The sequence below is a fragment of the Mustela lutreola genome, chromosome 10 (genome assembly GCF_030435805.1).
Source record: "Mustela lutreola isolate mMusLut2 chromosome 10, mMusLut2.pri, whole genome shotgun sequence".
NCBI classification, from domain to species: Eukaryota; Metazoa; Chordata; class Mammalia; order Carnivora; family Mustelidae; genus Mustela; species Mustela lutreola.
Genome location: NC_081299.1, coordinates 82,807,618 through 82,832,032, shown reverse-complemented (window position 1 = coordinate 82,832,032; position 24,415 = coordinate 82,807,618). Strand labels below are relative to the sequence as shown.

The 24,415-nt window shown below is 35.7% G+C and overlaps 1 protein-coding gene across 5 annotated transcripts in view; it reads left to right on the top strand.

The window, feature by feature from the left end:
- DPYD (dihydropyrimidine dehydrogenase) overlaps positions 1-24,415 on the top strand; it is an 833,169-nt gene that overhangs the window by 617,015 nt on the left and 191,739 nt on the right. The window contains exon 19 of one of the 5 annotated variants that reach the window (XM_059138491.1): positions 2,263-2,648. The exons of the other annotated variants lie outside the window; for them this stretch is intronic. Within the exon in view, the coding sequence (XP_058994474.1) occupies positions 2,263-2,633 (371 nt within the window). The 3' untranslated portion in view covers positions 2,634-2,648. Of the gene's footprint in view, positions 1-2,262; positions 2,649-24,415 lie in introns of those variants that run through there. 5 annotated transcript variants of the gene reach the window in all.

Genomic DNA, 24,415 nt, shown 5'->3' with positions numbered 1-24,415 from the left:
CATATGCCTAAAATGTCAGGAGGAGGGGAGTAAAGAATGGGTTTAAACTTAAGCAACCATCAACTTAATATAGACTGCTATATACAGCAGATGTTATATAAAACTGAATAGTAGCCACGAATCAAAAACCAATAATAGATATGCAAAAAAATAAAGAGAAAGGAATCCAGATAGATCACTAAAAAAAAAAAAAAAAGCCAACTAAGCATGACAGAAGAGAGCAAAAGAAGAAAGAAATGGAGAAAAACTATAAAAACAACCTTAAAACAAATAACAAAGTGGCAGTAAATATATATCTATCAGTAATTACTTTGAATGTAAATGGACTAAGTGCTCCAATCAAAAACATAGGATGACAGAATGGGTAAAAAAACAAGACCTCTCTCTATGCTACCTACAAGAGACTCATTTCAAACCTAAAGATGCCAGAAGATTGAAAGTGAATGGATGGAAAAGCATTTATCATTCAAATGAATGTGAAAAGAAAGCCAAGGTAGCAACACTTATATTGGACATAATAGACTTTAAACAAAGACTGTAATAAGAAACAAAGAAGGACACTATATCATTAAGGGGATAGTCCAAAAAAAAAAAAAAAAAAGATAACAATTGTAAATATTTATGCACCGAGCATAGGAGAGACCAAGTACTTAGAACAGTTAATAATAAACATAAAGGAAGTAATCAATAGTATATAATAATAGTAGGGAATTTAATACCCACTCACATTGATAGAGCATCCAAACAAAATCTACAAGGAAATAGTGGCTTTGAATGACACACTAGAACAGATAGATTTAACAGATAGATTCAGAACATTCCATCCAAAAACAGCAGAATAAACATTCTTTTCAGATGTACATCGAACATTCTCTAGAACAGATCACATATTACACCACAAGATAAGTCCCAACAAATTCAAAAAGATCGAAGTCATATCATGCAGCTTTTCTGACTGCAGTGCTGTGAAACTAGAAATCAACTACAAAGAAAAAATATGGAAATGGTTTCAGTAGCATGCTACTAAAAAATGAATGGGTCAACCAGGAAGTCAAGGAGGAAATCAAAAAGTACATGGAGACAAATGAAGATGAAAGCACAACAGTCCAAAATCTTTATGATGCAGCAAAAGTAGTTTGAAGAGGTAAGCTCATATCAATACAGGCCTACTTCAAGAAGCAGGAAAAATTTCAAATTAACAACCTAACCTTACACCTAAAGGAGCTAAAAAAAAAGAACAAACAAAACCTAAAACCAATAGAAGGAAGAAATTAGTAAAGATTAGGCCAGAAAAAAATGAAATAGAAACTAAAACAAAAACAATAGAGCCATCAATGAAACCAGGAGGTTGTTCTTTAAAAAGATAAAAAAAAATTGATAAACCTTTAGCTAGACTTTCAAAAAGAGAGAGGGAGAGAGAGATAACTCAAACAAAATTAGAAATGAAAGAGGAGAAATAATAACTAGCACTGCAGAAATACAAACAATTATAAGAGAATATTATGAAACATTATATGTAAACATAGTGAACAACCTAGAAGAAATGGATAATTCCTAGAAGCATATAACCTCCCAAAACCAAGTCAGGAAGAAAGAAAATCTGAACAGACCAATTACTAACAATAGAATTGAAGCAGTCATCAAAAAACTTCCAACAAACAGTTCATGACCAGTTAGCTTCATAGGTAAATTCTACAAACATTCAAGGAAGAGTTAATACCTATTCTTCTCAAAGTATAACAAAAAATAGAGGAAGGAAAACCCAAATTCATTCTGTAAGGCTGGCATTATCCTGATACCAAAACCACATAAAGACACTACAAAAAAAGAGAACTACAGGCCAGTAAGCTTATGAACATAGATGCAAAAATCCTCAACAAAGTATTAGCAAACCAAATCTAGTAATACATTAAAAACATCATTCACCATAGTCAAGTGAGATATATTCCCAGGATACAAATGTGCACAAATCAATCAAATGATACAGCACATCAATAAGAGAAAAGATAAAAGCTATATAATCATTTCAGTAGACACAGTAAAAGCATTTGAAAAAGTGCAACATCCATTTATAATGAAAACCATCAAAAAGTAGGTTGACAGGGAACAAAAATCAACATAATAAAAGCCATAGGTGATAAGCCCACAGCTAATATCACCCTCAATGGGGAAAAACTGAGAGCTTTCCCCCTAAAGTCATGAACAAGACAAGGACATCCACTCTCACCACTTATATATTCAGTGCAGCACTGGAAGTTCTAGCCACAGCAATCAGAGAAGAAAAAGGAATAAAAGCCATCTATATTGACAAGGAAAACATAAAACTTTCACTATTCACAGATGACATGATACTATATATAGAAAACCCTATAGATTCCACCAAAAACCTACTAGAACTGATAAATGAATTTGGTAAGGTTGCAGGATACAAAATTAAGATACAGAGATCCATTGCATTTCTATACACTAATAATGAAGCAATAGAAAGAGAAGTTAGGAAAGCAATCCCATTTATAATTACACCAAAAATGATAAACTACTTAGGAATAAACCTAACCAAAGAGATGTACTCTGAAAACTATGAAATATCAATGAAAGAAATTGAAGACAATGCTTACAAACAGAAATATTGATGCTCATGGATTGGAAGAACAAAAATTGTTAAAATGCCCATACTACCCAAAGCAATCTTCAGATCTAATGAAGTCCTTATTAGAATACCAGCAGCATTTTTCACAGAACTAGAACAGACAGTCCTAAAATGTATATGGAATAGTCAAAATAGTCTTGAAAATGAAAAAGCAAAGCTTGATTTGTATTACAAATCAATCACACTCCAGATTTCAAGTTTTACTCCAAAGCTGTAATAATCAAAACAGTATGGTACTGGCACAGAGACACATAAAGCAATGGAACACAATAGAAAACCCAGAAATAAACCCTCATTAATCTTTGACAAAGGAGGAAAGAGCAAACCATGTGAAAAAGACAGTCTCTTCAACAAGTGGTGTTGGGAAAACTATACTGCTACATGCAAAAGAATAAAATTAGACCACTTTCTAACACCATACATAAAAATAAATTCAAAGTGGATTAAAAACCTAAATGTGAGATGTGAAACCTTAAAATTCTAGAAGAGAGCACAGGCAGTACTTACATTGGCTGTAGCGATATTTTTCTAGGTTTGTCTCCTTAGGCTAGGGAAACAAAAGCAAAAATAAACTGTTGGGACTAGATCAAAATAAAAATTTTCTGTACAGCAAAGAAAACTTTCAAGGAAATTATAAGGCAACCTACTGAATGGAAGAAGAGAGTTGCAAATGACATATCTGATAGAGGTTTAGTATTAAAAATATATAAAGAACTGATACAACTCAATACCACCAAACCAACTAATCCAATTTAAAAATGGGCAGAAGACATGAACAGAAGTTTTTCAAAAAAAAAAAAAAAAAAAAAGACATGCAGATGGCCAACAGACACATGAAAAGATGCTCAACATCACTCATAATTGGGGAAATGGAAATAAAAACTACAATGAGATATCACTTCACACCTGTCAGAATGGCTATAATCAAAAACACAGGAAACAAGTGTTGGCAAGGATGTGGAGTAAAAAGAACCCTCCTGCACTGTTAGTGGGAATACAAACAGGTGCAGCCACTGTGGAAAAGAGTATAGAGATGTCTCAAAAAATTAAAAATAGAATTACCCTATGATCCAGTAATCACACTACTGGGTATTACCCAATAAATACAAAAACACAAATTCAAAGGGATACATGCACCCCTATGTTTATTGCAGCATTATTTACAATAGCCAAACTATGGAAGCAGCCCAGGTGTCCATCAATAGATGAAAGGATACAGAAGATGTGGGATGTGTGTATGTGTGGGGGGAATATTTAGCCATAAAAAGAATGAAATCTTGCCATTTGCACCAGCATGGATGGAGCTAGAGAGTATTATGCTAAGCAAAATAAGTCATTCAGAAAGACAAATGCCATATGATTTCACTCACATGTGGAATTTAAGAAACAAAACAAATGAACGAAGGGGAAGAAAGAGAAATAGATAAACACCAAAAAACAGACTTACTACAGAGAACAAATAGGTGGTTACCAGAGGGCAGGTGGGTGGGAAGATGGGTGAAATAGATGAAGGGGATTAAGAGTACATTTGTTGTGATGGAGTAATGTGTAGAATTGTTGAATCACTAGAACTAATAGAAACAATACTGTATGTTTACTCTACTGGAATTGAAACTAAGTATTTAATAAAAAAGAATATAGGCCATCTTACTAGGTACTAGATGCTAAGAGTTTTTAATGCTTTATTTTATTTAATCATTACAACAACCTGTGGTTACAATTATTTTCCAATTTTACTGAAAAAGAAACTGACGTATGTACAGAGAAGTCAAGTAATTCTATAATGTCACACAGCTTATATCCAGATGTATTGGGATTCTTGCTATCTGGCTTTTAATATTATGAACTTAACCACTATGGTACAGTTACTTTCCCACCCCTGTTCATTTTGTATTAATTTACTCTATTATGCTCTTGTAATATCGTCAGCATATTGTGGGATGAAAATATCTAGAGACCCACTTTTGTATTTCTTAAACAAAAATAATAGACTAAAAATAATCTATGAATATAGCACTAAGATTAATCATTGTTTAAAAAAAATTCACAGCAGAGTGCTGTGAATTGTGTAAGACTGATGAATCACAGACCTGTACCCCCAAAATAAGTAATATATTATACGTTAATTAAAAAAAAATTGAAAAAATCACAACAGGTCACAATTACACTGTAAGTGGTCTAGTAAACCTCTCGATATTCCTATTAACCTCTGGATTTCATGCATTTCTCATATTAATATACTAAGAAATAGCACAAAGAAATGTATGTACTAATAGAAGTGACTTGGGCTAACAATAATAGTTTGAGTGAAATATCTTTTGCCTTAGCCTGTCTAGCTCCCTAAAGCCTTGTTTTAATAGCAAGTTTATAGTAAATGAGAATATGGTGACTTCTTTGTTGAAATTGTGTGTGTGTGTGTATTTATATTTGTTCCTTATAAATTATTCTAAATCATTCCCAAAGGCTTTTCTTTAGTTTTACCATTTTTATAGGTTTGTGATGTAGTAGGGATCACCAAGGTCTTTAGTGTGATAATAGTCACCTAAGGAGATTATTGAGATAGCTGATCCTGGGCTCAGAGAGTATCTAATTTGGTAGATCAGAGATGAGACCAGGATTATATATAATGTTTTTTGTTTTAAGAATCTCAGAGGATTCTGATAACCATTGATCTTTAATCTTCGGTTCCCATCTTAAGGTGGAAGAGAAAATTCTAATATGGGGAATGCCACCATTACAAAATACAGTTTATATAATAAAAATCTGAGATGTTTGTTTTTTGAGAATGAAATGAACCAATTTATCTTTTATAGGTAAATGTATTCAGTGATCATTCTCGTTTTAGTAGTTGAAATGTAGTAACTTAGATTTTAAATGTGTAGAACCTCAGGTGGATTCTCTAAAATCCTCACTAAAATATATGAAGATATAAGGAGTGCCACCAATTCAAAGAAACCGCAAAATGCTTACTTCATGTTTAGTCAGTTGTCATGACTTATCAAGCAATTTTCACTAACTTTCTATTTCATGCTCTTTATTGATGGGCATTAAACTTTGGGTGATGGGATATATCATTAAAAGCTCTTCGTGGGGCTCCTGGAAGGCCCAATCTGTTGCATACTAGAGTCTAGATTTTGGCGCAAGTCATGATCTTAGGGTTGCGGGATCAGCCCCACCTCAGGCTCCATGCTCAGTGGGGTAAGTCTGCTGGGGATTCTCTCTCTCTCTCTCTCTCTCTCTCTTCCTCTCTCTCTGCCCTTCCTCTCTCTCCCAAATAAATAATGTTAAAAAAAAAATAGCTTTTCGTTGCAACTCCTAGTTCCTGACCAGGTATTTTTGAGAATGTGTATATAACTGAATATATCAAAAGAGCTGTTATTATAAGATATTTTTTGATAAGTGGTCCAGTTTCTTTTTCCTACACCAGGAGTAGATTAAAACAGAGCCAAGAAGCACTTAAACACTTTTATACCTGTTTTAAGGCAAGCAGAATTGCTATTGTTCCATTGCCACAGGATGGACTCTAGAATGAATGAAGACTATATATCTTTCTTTCTCTGTGAGGGTTAGCAAGGGGTAGCTAGAGGCAATGCCTAATGTTTAAGAGCTCTAATCCTCATAAGCTAAGATCTTCAAGTAAAATTAGAGACTCCAAGATTCCTAGTACCTGTTCCCTGGGAATTATGTAGTTTTACATGTATTCTATCTGTACCGAGTGTCAGATCAAAGCAAGGAGAAAAGGATAAATTTTTCCCACTTTAATCTCACAAAGTCCCATGGTCTGCTAGATTCTGCCAATTTGGCTTTGAAATGTGAACATTTCAAATGTTATGTCTACCTTCAGGCCTGAAGAGGGGATTTGCCTAACCAAACAGACATTAAAAGTAAGGGGCAATTCACACTGGACTGAGATGAGAAGATACAGAATGGATAGGGAAATGGTGGGGGAAAAAAAAGGAGAGAAAAAGAAAAGAAAGAAAAAAGAGAAAAAGAAAAGCAGTGAAGAAGCAAAAATACAGTAGCACAAATAAAATCCACATTGCTGTTGTGACAGAGCAAAACTGAAACCGTGGAAACTTGAATCAGTGTTGCGAAAGATAGCCTTAAGAATCTCTCCAAAAATATACAGAAAAAGGACAGAGCAATTAATATCATGAAAGGGAAAGTGATGGACATATGTAGACAACCCAAAAAGGAATTCATGATGAAGGTAGCAGGATAGGAGTGGGGCAGCACATAATAAAAGAAAAAATAGTAACACCTAGCATTACTGAACACTTACCATGTTAGCAGTCCCTATTTTAGCTCACTTCCTATAACTTAACTGCTTTAATAGGCATTTTCCTTATGTTAATTAATAATGAAAGACATAGGTTTTAAAACATTTTTAACTTTACTGAATTGAAATGAAATTCAATTAGAAAGTAGCGACTGATCACAAGAACAACAGAGAGAACTTTACCTAGTACATTCTACAAAATATTTTGAATTATAAGATGATATAGATAAAATTAGCTAGCCACAGATATAGTCTCAGCAACACTAAATTCCAAAAGGAAACAGAGTGGTACATATTTTTAGGAGGAAGGGTAATCACACATCCAAGTTGATAATTAGTGTGTCATTTCAGGATGAAAATTCTCAGATATACAGGGGCTCAGAAAATACAACATATTTTTTAAAAATATTATTGAAGATATATGTACTAAATAACTGAGTAATAAATTACAGCAGTGGTTTTCAAATTATGGTCTCTGGACCAGCAGCAAGCATCACCTGGGAACTTATTAGAAGCACAAATTTTTCAGGGCCAACCCCAGACTTACTAAATCAGAAACTATATAATGTGTAGCCCAGCAGTCTGTTTTAACAAGCCCTCCAGGTGATTCTGATGCATGCAAAAGTATGAGAACCACTGTATTAAATTAATGGATTCAAGAATTAGAAGGCATTCCATAAATGTTAAGCTTTTTAAAAACGAATTAACTTTATATTTATGCCAGAATTATTAGAAATTGAGTTTTAAAACTGAATGTCTATGTTGAAAATTAATCCCTGAAAAAGAAGTCACAAATATTAACAAAATTTTAAAATGGAATCATTTAGATTTAAATCCTAGATTCTTTTAATAAAGAGCAATTTATAAGAAACACCAAAAGTCAGTGAGTAGGGGATTCAGGTGTGCAAAATTTCTTATCCTAAATAGGAGATTTTTTTTTAAGTTTCACTCTTGACTTATATAATTTTCAAAAATATGTTGAAACAGCCTTTTGAGGAACTTAAGAATAAGTATTATTTAAAGACTAAAAATTATAAAAGGATTTATACTATATACTTTTTTATAATTCTCGGTCTTTTTATGGTCATAGGAGTGTTATAATTATGACACGCTTTCATTTCTGATGCTGGTAATTGGTGCATTCTTTCTTTCTTACTTTTTTCTTTGGTCTCATTAGAAGTTACTGATTTTATTGATATTTTCAAAGAACCACCTTTGGCTGTCTGATTTTCTCTGGCTTTTGTTCATTTTCTTTTTTCATTTCTTACCTCTATTGTTTCTTTTTTTCCACTTGTTTTATATTTAATTTGCTCCTCTTCCCAGATTCTTAGAATGAAAAGTAGACATATAGATTATTGACTTAGGCCTTTTCTGTTTTCTTTCCTCTTTTTCAATTTGAAAGAGTCATTTAGTAATTAACTCGATTTCAAAAATAATCATGGTAGATACCTTGTTCATTCTTCTAATAAATCTATTGATCTGGTCTTCCCTGTTGTTAACATCTCCAACTTCAACAAAATGGGTGGTCTTTCTCCTCATTCCTCCTTGAGGAAAAGATAATTTGAAGGGCCATAAAAAGTTGTGTTCTTTCTTAATATATATGCATAAAGCTGTAAATTTCCATCCAAGTATTGTTTTAAGCATAACCTACAAATCAGTTATTTATTATGTTTGTGACCTGCTACTATTCATTCAAATGTAAACTTCCCAAGAACAGAGTTGCCTTGCTTTTTCACTCACTGTTACATCCTCTGTTGCTAGAATAGTAGCTGGCACATAATAGGTGCTGAATAAACATTGCTGAATGAATGAATTTTCAAAATTGGGGCCTGACATAAAGAATGGTCATCTCGTAATACAATGTGGACATAGTCTTTTTGAAAGTTGTGGTAAGCAGGATAGTGGTTGCAGGCATAGACCTGTGAATTAATGCATTTTGAAACTGGAAAACTTAACATTTGTCTGCCTGAGTTTTCTCATCTGTATAACAGGAATATGAGTAATACCTACTAAAGAGAGCTTTTGCAATGCTTATGCAAAATGAGAGATGACGTAGGAAATCTGGGTAATAGTTATGTAGTGCTTCCTCTATGCCCATATTACAAAAATAGTCCCAGAATATTTCTATAATGGAAAAATCATTATGAAGTTAGCCCACTGAAAGTTGATTTTTTTAAAAAGCATGAAATGAAAGTTATGAATCTGAATATATAGTAATTGCTAAGAAATTAAATTCAATAATATATGAAAATCATTGTCCAAGTTGACCAAAGAAGGGTACTCCAGGAGTGTGAGGATGACTTAATATTACGAATATTATTTATGTAATATCATCAGCATTGTTATTTAATATCATTCTGGAAGTCACATGTAACATGAAAGAAAAGGCCCAAGTTTTTGGAAAATATACTTAGTTACCTGGATATGTTCTGCTTATAGACCTAAGAAATATAAAACAAAACATTGAAGCTCAGAATGAAAGTAAGTCTAGGATAGTGCAATGACAGTGGTGGCACTAAGGTCTCATAACAGTGACTTCCTATCAAAGGGCCCCTGAGTACCCTACACTAAGCTAATCTTTACAAGAATCATTTAGGAAAATTGTATTAAATTCCTCAGACAGCAGCGCATGAACTATACAGCAAACATACAAACTTAAGTTGCTTTCCTGTACTCACACAATTGAGTACATAATTGTGTACTCACACAAGCAACAATGAAAAGCACAAATATCCATCCTTAACAAACAATATATGGGACTGAAAGAAACAACCTAATGTAGCATAGAAAAACAGCTTTGAATAAATGACAAAACATATAGTATGTTCTTATAGTAAAAGACTCATTATTATAAATATGACATTTATTTTAAACTAAGTTGTATTTTAATACGATTATAAAATTACAGTAGGTTCTTTCCCCCAGGACATACAAACCACTTTTAAGTTTAGAAGAAAGAATAAACAGGCAAAAAAATTAAGTAGTTTTTTTCAACCAGAAGAAAGGTGGAAAAGATATATACAGCCAACAATTCAAAGTAATTTCAAAATTATGCTAATTAAAAGATGTTTGCTGGTGCACAGATCAACAGACAAACCAAGGAAGAGAATAGAGAACCCTGAAATAAACTCTGTATTCCAAAGAACATATTATAAAAGAAGGCTCTCTGGTGAATTGGGAAAAGATGTTTTGTGAATGAATCAATATATTAACTGTTCAGGGAAAAAAAGATCTAAGTGTACCCTTTCCCCATAATATATAACAAAATAAATTATATATTAAAAACTTAAAGAACTACTGTACTAAACTATTAAATAAAAAAGAAAGATGGATATTCATGCTATTTGAAAATGGCAAAGAAGGGAGCCTGGGTGGCTCAGTGGGTTAAAGCCGCTGCCTTTGGCTCAGGTCATGATCCCAGGGCCCTGGGATCAAGGCCCAAATGGGGCTCTCTGCTCAGCAGGGAGCTTGCTTCCCTTCCTCTCTCTCTCCCTGCCTGCCTCTCTGCCTATTTGTGATCTCTGTCTGTCAAACAAATAAATAAAATCTTTAAAAAAAAAAAAAAAAAGAAAAAGAAAATGGAAAAGATAAGCTTTCTAAAGTTGAAAGAGAAAAATATCACAGTTAAGATGTTCAGTGTAGCTGCATGTAACTTTTAAATTACTCTATATAAAAAAATGAGCAAAGTTAAAAGATGAATGTAAAACTGTTTTCATAAGATAATAATGAAGTTGCATCAGAACCAAGGTACAAGTTATCTCATTAGGAGAATACCATATAATATACTACTTATATCCTAAACAAAAGATTCGCAATCAATATACTAACACAATTGAGTTGGCTTTCTTATGACATCCCTCAGTTAATAGCACAATATTAAGGGTTAGGTCAATAAAAGCATCTTTTTGCTGATCTGGCTTATCATACAGGTAGATTTTTAAAGCTCTTTGAGCAAAGGGTGGAAAATCAACAGTAACTACAAGGAAAACACTCTTAAAACTGTTTGCAGAGACATGTAAAATAAAGCAGGGGTAAGCTTTGTTTTGAGTATCAAATTGATAAAATGTTTTAAAAGTAATATTTAATCCAAAAGATGGTGATGAAGTAGACTTTTATACTCCTTATTGAAAGAATTATAATTTGATCTACCTTAGACAACAACAACAAAAATATGCCCTCTATGTCTGTTGTCAGGGATATCCCTTGACTTACTGCTTATGTTGGAGTCTCTATTTCTGGATCCCATGTATTCCTTATTCTTGGTATAGCTTTCTGATCCAAGCTTGAGAGTATCTTGGGATATTCTAAGCATTCCGAGAAGTAGCAGTAAAATTATCAGTTCATACAATTTGAAAATATCTTTATTCTATCTTTATGTGTAATAATTTGTGTATAAAACTCTACATTAAAATTGTTTTTAGGGGTGCCTGGGTGGCTCAGTGGGTTAAAGCCTCTGCCTTCGGCTCAGGCCATGGTCCCAGGGTCCTGGGGTCTCTGGTCAGCAGGAAGCCTGCTTCCTCCTCCCTCTCTCTCTACCTGCTTCTCTGCCTACTTGTGATCTCTATCTGTTAAATAAATAAATAAAATCTTTTTTAAAAACTGTTTTTAAAAAACATTTTAGATCATTTTCTAATTTATTCTATCAGTTGTTGAGAGATTTCCTCCTAACTGGTATTTGCTAAAGAGTTATATTTATACATATTTTCCCCCTTTAGATCCTTTTAGTAGTATCTACTGTTGTTCTTGGTGATCTGGTTTTCAAAACAAGGATTTCCCTTAATTGATTATTGAGTTCTCAGCCCTTTTCCATCTGGAAATGTATACCTTTAACAAATTTTCTGATGTTATTTTGTTTGCTTCTTCATTTTTTTCCCATTCTTTTTAAAAGTTATTCTTTGCTCTAATTTTTTTTTTTTTTTTTTTTTGGTTTCAATCTTATTGTTCTGTCTTTTGGGAGATTTATTATTGTTTCTTTTGAGAGTTTTTTTGATATCATGTTCAGCCATCTAACTTTTTATTGGTTGTTGTATTTTCTTTCTTTCTTTCTTTTTTTTTAAAGAATTGTTCACTTTAGAGAAGAGAGAGCGTGTGGCAGGGAGGGGCAGAGTGACAGACTGTCAGGCAGACTCCCCACTCTTACGACTCATGAGATCTTGACCTGAGCTAAAATCAAGAGTTGGACACCTAACCAACTGAGCCACCCAGGTGCCCTGGTTGTTACATTTTCTTACAATTCTGTCTTGTTTTCCAATAGTTTCTTTATGATGGCTTCATGATCTTTTACAAGACCAGTGCTCTAACCCCTGAGCTATGGAGCCTACTTCATGATCTTTTAAATGCAATTCATTGTCTTACACTTTCTAAAGCTATTACCTATTTTAGTTCTCATCTTTCAGTTTTCCTTCTTTTTTATTTATTCTCTGTTTCCTCTGACTTATTTATTTTGATGATTTAGTTTGGGTTCTCTGCTTCATGCAGGAGGCCTTCCAAAAGGTCTGGGGATTTGGGGCTCTTCTTCTCTGCTCAGTTTCAAATGTGAGACACTAAGAAGCTGATTGAAAGCTCAGAGTATGTGAGTGCAGTTTATCTGCTAAAGATTTTAAACGTAGGGTGGTTAAATGGTAAGCTGTACTTTTTCCCAGGCTCACAAATTTGAGTATCTTGAAATCTTTTCTCTGGGAGTAAGTATTTTCTCAGAAGAAGAATCATCATGTCTTCTATCATGTGAGCACCTGTCTTCCTATGTAAAAGGGATGGAGGGTGAGTGGTGGTGTCAGTGTTAATATGCAGACTTTCATTTTATGACCATACTTTTCATCATCATCTCAAACACAGCCTTCCACTAGTTTTTGTATCCAGTGTATCTCTGCTACATTTCTTCCATGAAAATAAATCTTTGGTCTTTAGTGAACCACTAAAAACCTGACTGCAGAGTGAGAGAGGGGACCTCCTGGTCCAGTCGCCTCCACATATCAATCTTCAAACAATGTTCCCATTTTCAGTCCCTTGTGATCCCTGACTCCCACCACCCTGCTGTGTTCCAAGGTCCCTTTACCTTTTTGGGAGTTCTGCATGGGGAATATTCATGGGTCTCTGCTAAGTCAGTTACTCCTTCTCAGTCCATTTTCCATCCTCCAATCCACAGTCCACTTTCACTTTCAAGTTTCTCATCCGCTGTTGATGCCTTCCTCACCCCCTTTGTCTTCAGACACTTTTGCTTATTTTCTTTTAATATTTACTTACTGTCTGTCATCCAAGTGGAGTTTTCATCAAGGAGTGTATAGGTGTGATAAATCTGCAATATGTAACCAAAGTATGTGTTACATTGAGTATAAATGAAAAACAATACTTTGACACATTTCAATATAAGAGCCTTGATATTTTAGAGATTCAACATGTTATATATTATTTTAAAAGTAAGTTCTTGCCATTCATAAATTCAAGTTCAGTGTCCATGAAGAGCTATGGAAAAAGTATTTTTTATGAAATACCATTGCCTTAGGGTGTAATATAAATGCATGTATAGGTGTGTGTTTGTGTGTCTGTGTGTACACATGTACACACAATTAAAAATGATAAGCTAATAGTACATCTCCTTATGCAAGGACAATATTTCCTGCACTATCAGAATTCAGGATTTGAGATTTCTCTAGCCCTTTGCATCATTGCCACATGACAGGAAACATTGCTTCTGTCTTAAATGATGCCTTCTTTCCAATTACACACATCAAATTAACCTCATTTGGTTGTCCTCATTTTCCTCTATACACTTTTGAAACTTTTTGAAGGGAGCAACAGCAGGAAGTCTGCTTGGGGGTTTGTAATACCACCAGGTAATTCAGCATAATTGGAGCATTGGTCTGTGACTTTCTAAATCTAGGCATTGAGTTAAGAACACTGAGGAACGTTTAACTAGTAGAGCTTAGTCATAGGCTAGCATATTATCAACAACAATTGCACATCTCTTTCCTTCTCCACTCACATTCTTGAGTTTCTGACAGTCCTGCTCTAAATTGTAGTGTGATAAAGGGCAGTCAGGTAATATATATAACTTTTAAAATTTGGAGCTCCCAAGAGCACTTCTCTGTCATAGACTGACACATTACTTTTGGCTTTTCTGGTGCTTTCTTATCAGAGATGAAGTCCCCAAGTAGGTAAACTTTTGTTGACATTACTGCTCATTAGGTGCTGTTGAAGACAAAAGAGGGAACACCTCTGAATACGAAAAATGTGAAGATGCAACTGAAGAGAAATTAATAATTTGTTGTTGTTGTTGTTGTTTTAATTTTGATCTTGGCATTCCTGGAACGGGCTGAATCATGAGACGAATGACCATGAGCACTTACATGGCCCATTAGAGTTAGTTATATAAAGGTGAGCAAGGCGACCACAAACAAAATATGTAAATCAGCACCACCAAAGAAAACAGGTTAAAGATAGTGCCTTACGGTGGAAAATGTGACGGCAAACTATTACCCATGAATGTTCAGTTAAATTACGGAGAAAAGATTAGTGGATTGGAGACAAACTGACCATGATCGTGATTAAGATACATCTGAATGCTAAACAGATCCATTACTTAAAATCAGTTATTCAAATATATTTAATTTAGTATTTCATTAAAAATTTATCAATTGAGGGATACTTGGGTGGCTCACCCCTCAAAGCAGCTGGGTTATGATTTTGGCTCAGGTCATGGGAGTGAGCCCCGCATCAGACCCCATTCTCAGTGGGGAGTCTGCTTGAGATTCTCTCTTCCTCTCCCTCTGCCCTTCCCCTGGTTCAAACACAGACTCTCCCTCTCTAAATAAATAAATAGATCTTTAAAAAGTGTATATTTATCAACTGAATATCCAGTAAGTCTTTGCTATATTCAGTACGACTGAACAAGGTAGATAAACACTCAGCCATTTATGGAGGGAAATGTTCTAATGGAGGAGATAGGAACTAAATAACTAAATATACCTAATAAAAATAGTAATAAGTCCTATAAAGGAAAGGTTGGGTAAGGAACAAGGGAGGAATGTGATCACTGGTTTAGTAAATACGGTCAAGAAAATCCTGAATAAAGTGTGGGCATGAGTCATACCTATCCCTGCAGAAGGAAGCTATGCACAGGCTCTGTGATGGCAGAATGCTCAGGACTAGCAATGATGAGGTCATATGAAGTAAGATGAACAGAAAAGAGAGTGGTTGGTTATGAGCTTAGAAGGGTAACCAGAGGTCACGTAAATCCTGTATGGATTTTGGATTTTATCCTAATTTTTAAAATAGTTGTAGGATCTGACTTCTGTTTTTAAATGAAAGGTCAAATGTGTGTGGCAGACAGATTATAAGGCATGAGAATGGAGACAGGGTGATCATTCTGAAGGCTAATGTGGGAATCCAGGCAAGAAATGATGTTGGCTTTGTTAGTGTTGTAGCATGGAGGCAGTGGAGGGGTGTGAATGTTGTGTTCAGAGTGTGTTTTGTAAGTAACTCAATGGGGTTGGCTGAGCCACCCAGGTGGCCCTCCATATTCTCTTCAAGATGAGGATCAGTATTTTCCTTAACATTCCTCAAACCACTTTGGAAACCTGCCCCCCCCCCCCCCCGAGTGCACGCAGCCTGTACCTTTCTTTGTCATGCCTGTATGGTATTCTATTAACTTCTTGCCTCTCTTCCTTAGACTGTGAACTTCAGGAGAGAAGGAACTTTCCTGCCATTTAATCTGTGCTATTCCCACATGCTAGGATATAGTGGTCATCAGGTTATTCCTCACCCCCTGGACTTTTCTAGTGTAGCAGCACTTAGTAAATGCTCAGTGAATCTTTTCAGCCATTATTAATGGTTTCGATTTTAATGAGTATATATACTTTGGTTCATACTGTTCTAAATTCCTTGTCCTTCGATGTATGTATTTGAGCTAATGTTTGGTTTATTTAAAGTTTATTCTTTATTCTTCAAAGTCTAAGCTTCTAAAGTAAAGATTACTTTAACTTTATGGTGTATAAAGTATCCTTTGGGCAAAATGGGCATCAAATAATAATTCACAGGCTATGATGATAATAATTTAGAGTCTTGTGCTTCCTTTAGATAGATATGTTCTTCCACTTTACCCCTAAAATTCAACGGGAAAATTGAAAAGGTGGCTTGTGAACTTGTTATTGTATATATGTTTCATTAAACATTATCTTATTCCCAGAATATTATTACTAAATAATTTTGCTCCTGAATTTTACAGACATTGAGAAATTTTGGGGCTGCAGGCTCTCGAATAATGCAAATGACATCTATCAGACAAGCAAGACACCTGCATTTTAAAATGTGTGAATTCATGCAAGAAAGAGAATGGGATTGAGAGAGCTGGATAAATGTCTTACAAAAAAGCAATAAACACAGAAATCCTCCAGGAAAACTGGTGCAGTAATTTAATCACATACCAACAATATCTATATTCCTAGATAAATGCAAAAGATCTTCCAATTTATAAATAGTTTACCACCTTCTCCAGACCTCTCCAGCACTTCAAAAGCCTTGGCTGGTAAACATACAAAAACCAAGATTTACTACTTAAAGGTTTAACTGCCAATTTGCAGTCACCGTGGAGGTAATTATACCATATTGAAAGTGATAACTTAGGAGGGGGTAATTCAGTTAGAGTATAGATGAATATTAGTGTTTCCTTTTAGCATAGTTTATAAATTTTTGCATTCCTTTTTTTGGGGGGGGAGGATTTCAGTGGTTCCAAGATACAGTTTTCCCTTTGGCCTTGTTGGGCCCATGCAAACTATATTTTGAAAGCCTTGGACAGGTTAGAAAATTCCATTTCTAAGATTTATCTCTTTGCTATAGACTGTTAGCTAATTTGCCTTAAAACTGAATTTAATTCTGAAAATTGTACATCAGGAAATGAAAATATAGTCACCTACGGGCTGTTTCTTGAAATAACTATTTCGTGTTTATTGAAAGGAAATATGTCCATGTTTCTATCTTTTTGATTTTGTGGATATCACATGTAAAGTACCCTTTATTTCCTATTCTCCCAAGTAACTTTAGGGTTGAGAGTTTTGCACATTGATTTCAGCTCAAATATAACTTTTCAATTAATTGGCATTCTCCTCTAAAGCCCATGAGGAAAGTGCAATTTGTTTATTTCTTTAAATTTTATTTAATTTAATTTTTTTTCAGTGTTCCAAAATTCATTGTTTATGCACCACACCCAGTGCTCCATGCAATACGTGCCCTCCATAATAATACAACGGAAAATAAAAACTAGTGATAAGCCACATGCTACTTACTAGATCTCAGAGACACTTTATAATCAGGAAGTTCAAGGTGCTGGTTGCTAAATATTTTAGAGAAACTATCCCCATAAGTCTGGTCAGAGAGATAGCTTGTAGTATCTTCTCCTCAGTCAAAAAAAAAAAAAAAAGGTAGAAAAAAAAAAGGTTGAAATGGGTAAAGATCACTATATCATTAATCTACTTAAAGATTAACCTTTTAAACAGCCAAGATTTGTAACATGCTTGCTCTTATTCAAATCTCACTTGTGTTCAGCACCATGGAAAGTTTTATGATTGAATATATGTAATTATAGTATATGAAGATTTAAAAATAACTCAAGGGATTGAACAAAGTTTTCCAGTAATTAATCATTAATGAAGATCTTAAATCTGTGCTTTAAATACAGACAAAACTAGTTATAATGATCTCATTAGTGCCTTATTAAGGTTATCTATTTTAGTATTTGTCAGGAGAATTCAGATGGAAATGAACTCCTTAACATATTTAGAAAGGGTTGTTGATCATTTACTCAGATAAAAGACATACCGTAGCTGATTAATTGTTGTGTAAATAAAGATTCCAGCTAGAAGCAACAGAAGAGCTTCTAGCTAAATGTAGCCCTTTCAAAAAAATAAGCGTCCTTGCCTGTGCTTGTAGCCCTGTTTTTGTTTGTTTTTACTAGTTTAACCAAGAAATAATTTTAAAATGTAGTGAAAGTTGGAGAAAAAGTAGAGAAAAAAGTAAACATGACTGTGAGTCGTGATTTCCTAGAAATTGGCTGTGTCAAATCGAATGGAAACCTTTCACAGGTGTTCAAAACCTGGGTTTTTTAAAAGAGAAAAATATGTTTGTTTGCCTTTGACAAAATCTGTTGCCCTAAGTTCAAATTGCAGGAAAAAAAGTTTGTTGTTTTGGTTTTGGGGTTTTGTTTTGTTTTGTTTTGGAAAAATGCTCACAATTATCTCAGGGTGTTAGTTTGCTCTTGAAAAGGAGCACTGTGATAGAAGGGCAAAGGAAGCTAAGGTTATTGATATAAATATACTTCAGAGAGAAGAACACAGTGAATGTTAAATCATAAGGGAGCATGCTCGAGATCAATTATTCAAGGTGTAGAAGTCTTTCCATTCAAATGGTTTACCCAGTGGGAGAATGGAGAATACAGATATTTGGGGGATGTGGTGAACAGACAATAAATTGAAAACAGTCTGTGTATTTATGCCCTAGTAGCTAGTTCTGCACATTGTTTTAATCTGAGCTAATATAATTGATGCTTTTGTAGGGCTTTCAAAATATGGTATCAGCAGAGTGTGGATAATATGCAGATTTCTTGAAAAACATTGAATTTAAAATGACAGTCTCTTTGATTTGTATTACAATTTAACCTTCAACATACATTACCTCTTCTAAGATCTTAAGGGGAGGCTATGATAAGTATTACCAGATCTTACTGATCTCAAAAGCCTAAAAAAACCCTGCTTGCCTGATGCTTCTCTTAGCTGGTCTTTTTCTTCTGACCCTCCTCACCCCCACCCCCATTTTATTTCAGACTGGGAACATTGAAATAAACTCCTACCTGTTTTTTTTTTACTTCATTTCTCTCTCATCTCCTGTCTATTCTCTACGCTATACCCAATTTTCTCTAAATTTCAAATTCCTATGTGCACAAATTCACCCCAACCACCTCTCCAGCTGTTTACCCTGTCTGCTCCCCTTCGCAGACCCAGCTAGACTCTAGGCTCAGGGAACCACTCTCCTCTGCTGTGCACCAGGTTTCTTCTCTCTAGCTTTCCCGGTGTCTGGGGAGATCCCAGTTTTCCTTCCATATGCAAGCACATCTTCTCTGTGAACACTCTGGAAAAATTAGATGTTCCCTTCAAGGGCTTCCACACACTTTCAGGGTCCTTCTGTCAAAGCACTTGCCATTTGTGTGGTTATTATTTGTTTACATCTCTGCCTCTTATGAGTCTGGAGGTTCTTTCAGCCCAGAAATGCTCTGTAAGTCATTTAAAAAAAAACAAAAACAAAAACAAAACCATTAGCAAAGTCCCTGGGATATAGTACTAGGTGCTTAATAAATACTTGGGGAGGGGCGCCTGGGTGGCTCAGTGGGTTAAGCCGCTGCCTTCGGCTCAGGTCATGATCCCAGGGTCCTGGGATCGAGCCCCGCATCGGGCTCTCTGCTCAGCTGGGAGCCTGCTTCCTCCTCTCTCTCTGCCTACCTCTCTGCCTGCTTGTGATTTCTCTCTGTCAAATAAATAAATAAAAAAACCTTTAAAAAAAAAAAATACTTGGGGAACCAACACAGGAGGAAGAACAGAAATCTTCCTGACTAAAGTTGCTCAAAATGTATAAAGGAATTTATGACAGAATTTTGGTAACTAACTTGCTTCAAAAATATTCAGCATAGGCAGGGCTGGCTCTTGAAGAACTGAACTAGACAAAATTTATCTTTCTTTGTCCCTTGCACTTTTACTTCCTCTTAGAGGACAGATTCCAAGAGTCCTGCCTTTCCGTAGTTGAACCAAACATTTATTGCCCAAGCCCACGCTAAGGTAGTGATTGCTTGTATTCTATTTTTGGCCTCACACTCGCAGCAGAATTTAACTGTTCTATGTTTTGTCTCCTCACAACCTTCATAGTCCAAGTCCATGTGAACAAGAAATGGTGTAAATGGCATAGCTAATTAACTCCCACAGATAATGTATATATTTTTTAATTAGATTCTTCTGGAGATCTATGATGTAACCCATAGGAGTAGTTAGAATATGAGGAATGTTAGCACTTGGTTCAGATATGCAAGGAGGCAGATTTGGGGAAGGAGAAGGGTCAAGGAGTACAGGGTTTACAGACAGTATCCTGCAGTACGATGCCTTTTGTTTGTTTGTTTGTTTGTTTAATAAATTAATTTATTTTCAGAAAAACAGTATTCATTATTTTTTCACCACACCCAGTGCTCCATGCAATCCGTGCCCTCTATAATACCCACCACCTGGTACCCCACCCTCCCACCCCCCCCGCCACTTCAAACCCCTCAGATTGTTTTTCGGAGTCCATAGTCTCTCGTGATTCACCTCCCCTTCCAATTTCCCCCAACTCCCTTCTCCTCTCTAACACCCCGTCCTCCATGTTATTTGTTATGCTCCACAAATAAGTGAGACCATATGATAATTGACTCTCTCTGCTTGAATTATTTCACTCAGCATAATCTCTTCAAGTCCCGACCATGTTGCTACAAAAGTTGGGTATTCGTCCTTTCTGATGGAGGCATAATACTCCATAGTGTATATGGACCACATCTTCCTTATCCATTCGTCCATTGAAGGGCATCTGGGTTCTTTCCATAGTTTGGCGACCGTGGCCATTGCTGCTATAAACATTGGGGTACAGATGGCCCTTCTTTTCACGACATCTGTATCTTTGGGGTAAATACCCAGGAGTGCAATGGCAGGGTCAGATGGAAGCTCTATTTTTAATTTCTTAAGGAATCTCCACACTGTTCTCCAAAGTGGCTGCACCAACTTGCATTCCCACCAACAGTGTAAGAGGGCCCCCCTTTCTCCACATCCTCTCCAACACATGTTGTTTCCTGTCTTGCTAATTTTGGCCATTCTAACTGGTGTAAGGTGAAATCTCAATGTGGTTTTAATTTTAATCTCCCTGAGGGCTAGTGATGATGAACATTTTTTAATGTGTCTGATAGCCATTGGTATGTCTTGATTGGAGAAGTGTCTGTTCATATCTTCTGCCCATTTTTTGATATGTTTACCTGATGCCTTTTAACACCGTAGTGGAACAGATCCTTTCTTCAGGAAAGCTAAACCCTTTCTCCCATTGTTTATGAATTCAGACTCCTAACGGGAGATTGTTAGGTTGTTCAGTGATTTCTGTTGTCTCCCTGCCTACTTTTCTCCTTGCTTCTTTCCTTTACAAATACTGAGTGTCTATGTATGCCAGACAGTCTGTTGGAGTGAAGTGATGAAGAAACATATATGGCCCTGGACCTTGAGGTGCTTATAACCTAGTAAAGGAATAACTCTTAAACATAGTAGATAATAGCAACTGTGCTAAGTGGTATGAAGAGAACTACCAATTAGATGAACATATATCTCCAGTATTTCAGTGCAATATCCACAGAGTTAGTGTTATTGACCAGTTTATTTTATTTTTTTTCTATTATTATGTTATGTTAGTCACCATGGAGTACATCATTAGTTTTTGATGTAGTGTTCCATGATTCATTGTTTGCGTATAACATCCAGTCTTCCATGCAATATATGCCCTGCTTAATACCCATCACCGGGCTCACCCATTCCCCCCCACCACCTCCTCTAAAACCCTCAGTTTGTTTCTTGGGAGTCCATAGTCTCTCATGGTTCATCTTCACCTCCGATGTCCCCGCTTCATTTTTTCCTTCCTCCTCCTAATGTCCTCCATGCTATTCCTTATGTTCCACAAATAAGTGAAGCCATATGATAATTGACTTTCTCTGCTTGCCTCATTTCACTTAGTATAATCTTCTCCAGTCCCATCCATGTTGACGCAAAAGTTGGATATTCATCCTTTCTGATGGCTGTGTAATATTCCATTGTGTATATGGACCACATCTTCTTTACCCATTCATCTGTCAGAGGGCATCTCAGCTCTTTCCACAGTTTGGCTATTGAGAACATTGCTGCTATGAATATTGGGGTGCAAGTGGCCCTTCTTTTCACTACATCTTTATCTTTGGGGTAAATACCCAGTAGTGCAATTGCCGGGTCATATGGTAGCTCTTTCTTTAACCTTTTGAGGAAGCTTCACACTGTTTTCCAAAGAGGCTACACCAATTTGCCTTCCCACCAACGGTGTAAGAGGGTTCCCCTTTCTCCACAACCTCTCCAACATTTGTTGTTTCTTGCCTTGTCAATTTTTGCCATTCTAACAGGTATAAGGTCGTATCTCAGTGTAGTTTTGATTTGAATCACTGTGATGGCTAATGATGATAAACATTTTTCTGTGTGTCTGTTAGCCATTTGTATGTCTTCTTTTGAGACATGTCTGTTCATGTCTTCTGCCCATTTTTTGACTTGATTATTTGTTTTTTGGGTCTTGAGTTTGACAAGTTCTTTGCAGATCTTGGATATTAGCCCTTTGTCTGTAGTGTCATTTGCAAATATCTTCTCCTATACCGTGGGTTGCCTTTTTGTTTTGTTGACTGTTTCCTTTGCTGTGCAGAAGCTTTTTATTTTGATGAAGTCCAAAAAGTTCATTTTTGCTTTTGTTTCCCTTGTCTTTGGAGATGTATCTTGAAAGAAGTTGCTGTGGCTGATGTGGAAGAGGTTACTGCCTATGTTCTCCTCTAGGATTTTGATAGATTCCTGCCTCACTTTGAAGTCTTTCATCGATTATGAGTTTACCTTTGTGTATAGGATAAGGGAATGGTTGAGTTTCATTCTTTTATACATAGCTGTCCAATTTTCCCAGCACCATCTATTGAAGAGACTATCTTTTTTCCACTGTATATTTTTTCCTGCTTTGCCAAAGGTTATTTGACCATAGAGTTGAGGGTCCATATTTGGGCTCTCTATTCTATCCCACTGGCCTATGTGTCTGGTTATGTGCCAGTATCATGCTGTCTTGGTGATCACAGCTTTGCAATATAGCTTGAAATCAGGCAACATAATGCCCCCAGCTTTATTTTTCTTTTTTGACATTTCCTTGGCAATTTGGGGTCATTTCTGGTTCCATAAAAGTTTTCGGATTGTTTGTTCCAGCACTCTGAAAAATACCCTTGGTATTGATCGGGATGGCATTAAACATATAGATTGCTCTAGGCAGCATAGACATTTTAACAATGTTTATTGTTTTGATCCATGAGCATGGAATGTTTTTCCTTTTTTTTTTTTTTTTTTTTTTTTTTTTTGGTCTTGTTCAGTTTTCTTCATAAGTGTTCTATAGTTCCTATCATGTAGATCCTTTACCTTTTTGGTTAGGTTTATTCCAAGGTATCTTGTGGTTTTTGGTGTATTGTAAATGGAATCGATTCTTCAATTTCACTTTATACAGTTACATTGTTAGTATGTAAGAAAGGAACTGATTTCTGTGCATTGATTTTGTATCCTGCCACATTGCTGAATTGCTTTATGAGTTGTAATAATTTGAGGGTGTTGTCTTTTGGGGTTTCCACATAAAGTATCATGTCTTCTGTGAAGAGAAAGTTTGACTTCTTCTTTGCCAATTTGAATACCTTTTATTTCTTTTTATTGTGATTGCTGTTGCTAGGACTTCTAGTACTATGTTAAACAATGGTGTCAAGAATGGGTATCCCTGTCATGTTCCTGATCTTAAGAAAAAGGGTCTCAGCTTTTCCCCATTGAGAATTATATTCACTGAGGAATTTTCATAGATGGATTTTATGAAATTGAGGAATGTTTCCTCTCTCCCTATACTCTAAAGAATTTTAGTCAGGAAAGGATGCTGTATTTCATCAAATGCTTTTTCTGCATAAGAGGACCATGTGGTTCTTTTTTTGTTTGTTTGTTTTTAAGGATTTTATTTATTTGACAGAGAGAAACATAGTAAGAGAGGGAACACAAGCACGAGCAGTGGGAGAAGGGAAGGGAGAAGCAGGCTTTTTGCTGAGCAGAGAGCCCAATGTGGGGCTCAATCCTGGGAGCCTTAGATCATGACCTGAGCTGAAGGCAGCTGCTCAAAGACAGCCACCCAGGCACCCGGACCATGTGGTTCTGGTCTCTTCTCTATTTATGTGTTCTATCACATTGATTGATTTGTGAATGTTGAACCACCCTTGGATCCCAGGGATAAATTCCACCTGGTCATGGTGGATAATCCTTTTAATGTACTGTTTAATCCTATAAGCTAGAATCTTGTTGAGAATTTTGGCATCCATATTCATCAGGGATACTGGTCTGTAATTCTCCTTTTTGGTTGGGTTTTTGTCTAGTTTTGGGATCAAGGTAATGCAGGCCTCATAAAAAATAGTTTGCGGGGTTGGGGGGGTGCCTAGGTGACTCAGTGGGTTAAAGCCTCTGCCTTCGGCTCAGGTCATGATCCCAGGGTCCTGGGATCCAGCCCCGCATGGGGCTCTCTGCTCAGTTGGGAGCCTGCCTCCCTTCCTCTCTCTCTGCCTGCCTTTCCATCTAACTGTGATCTCTCTCTGTCGAATGAATAAATAAAATCTTAAAAAAAAAATAGTTTGGAAGTTTTCTTTCCATTTCTAT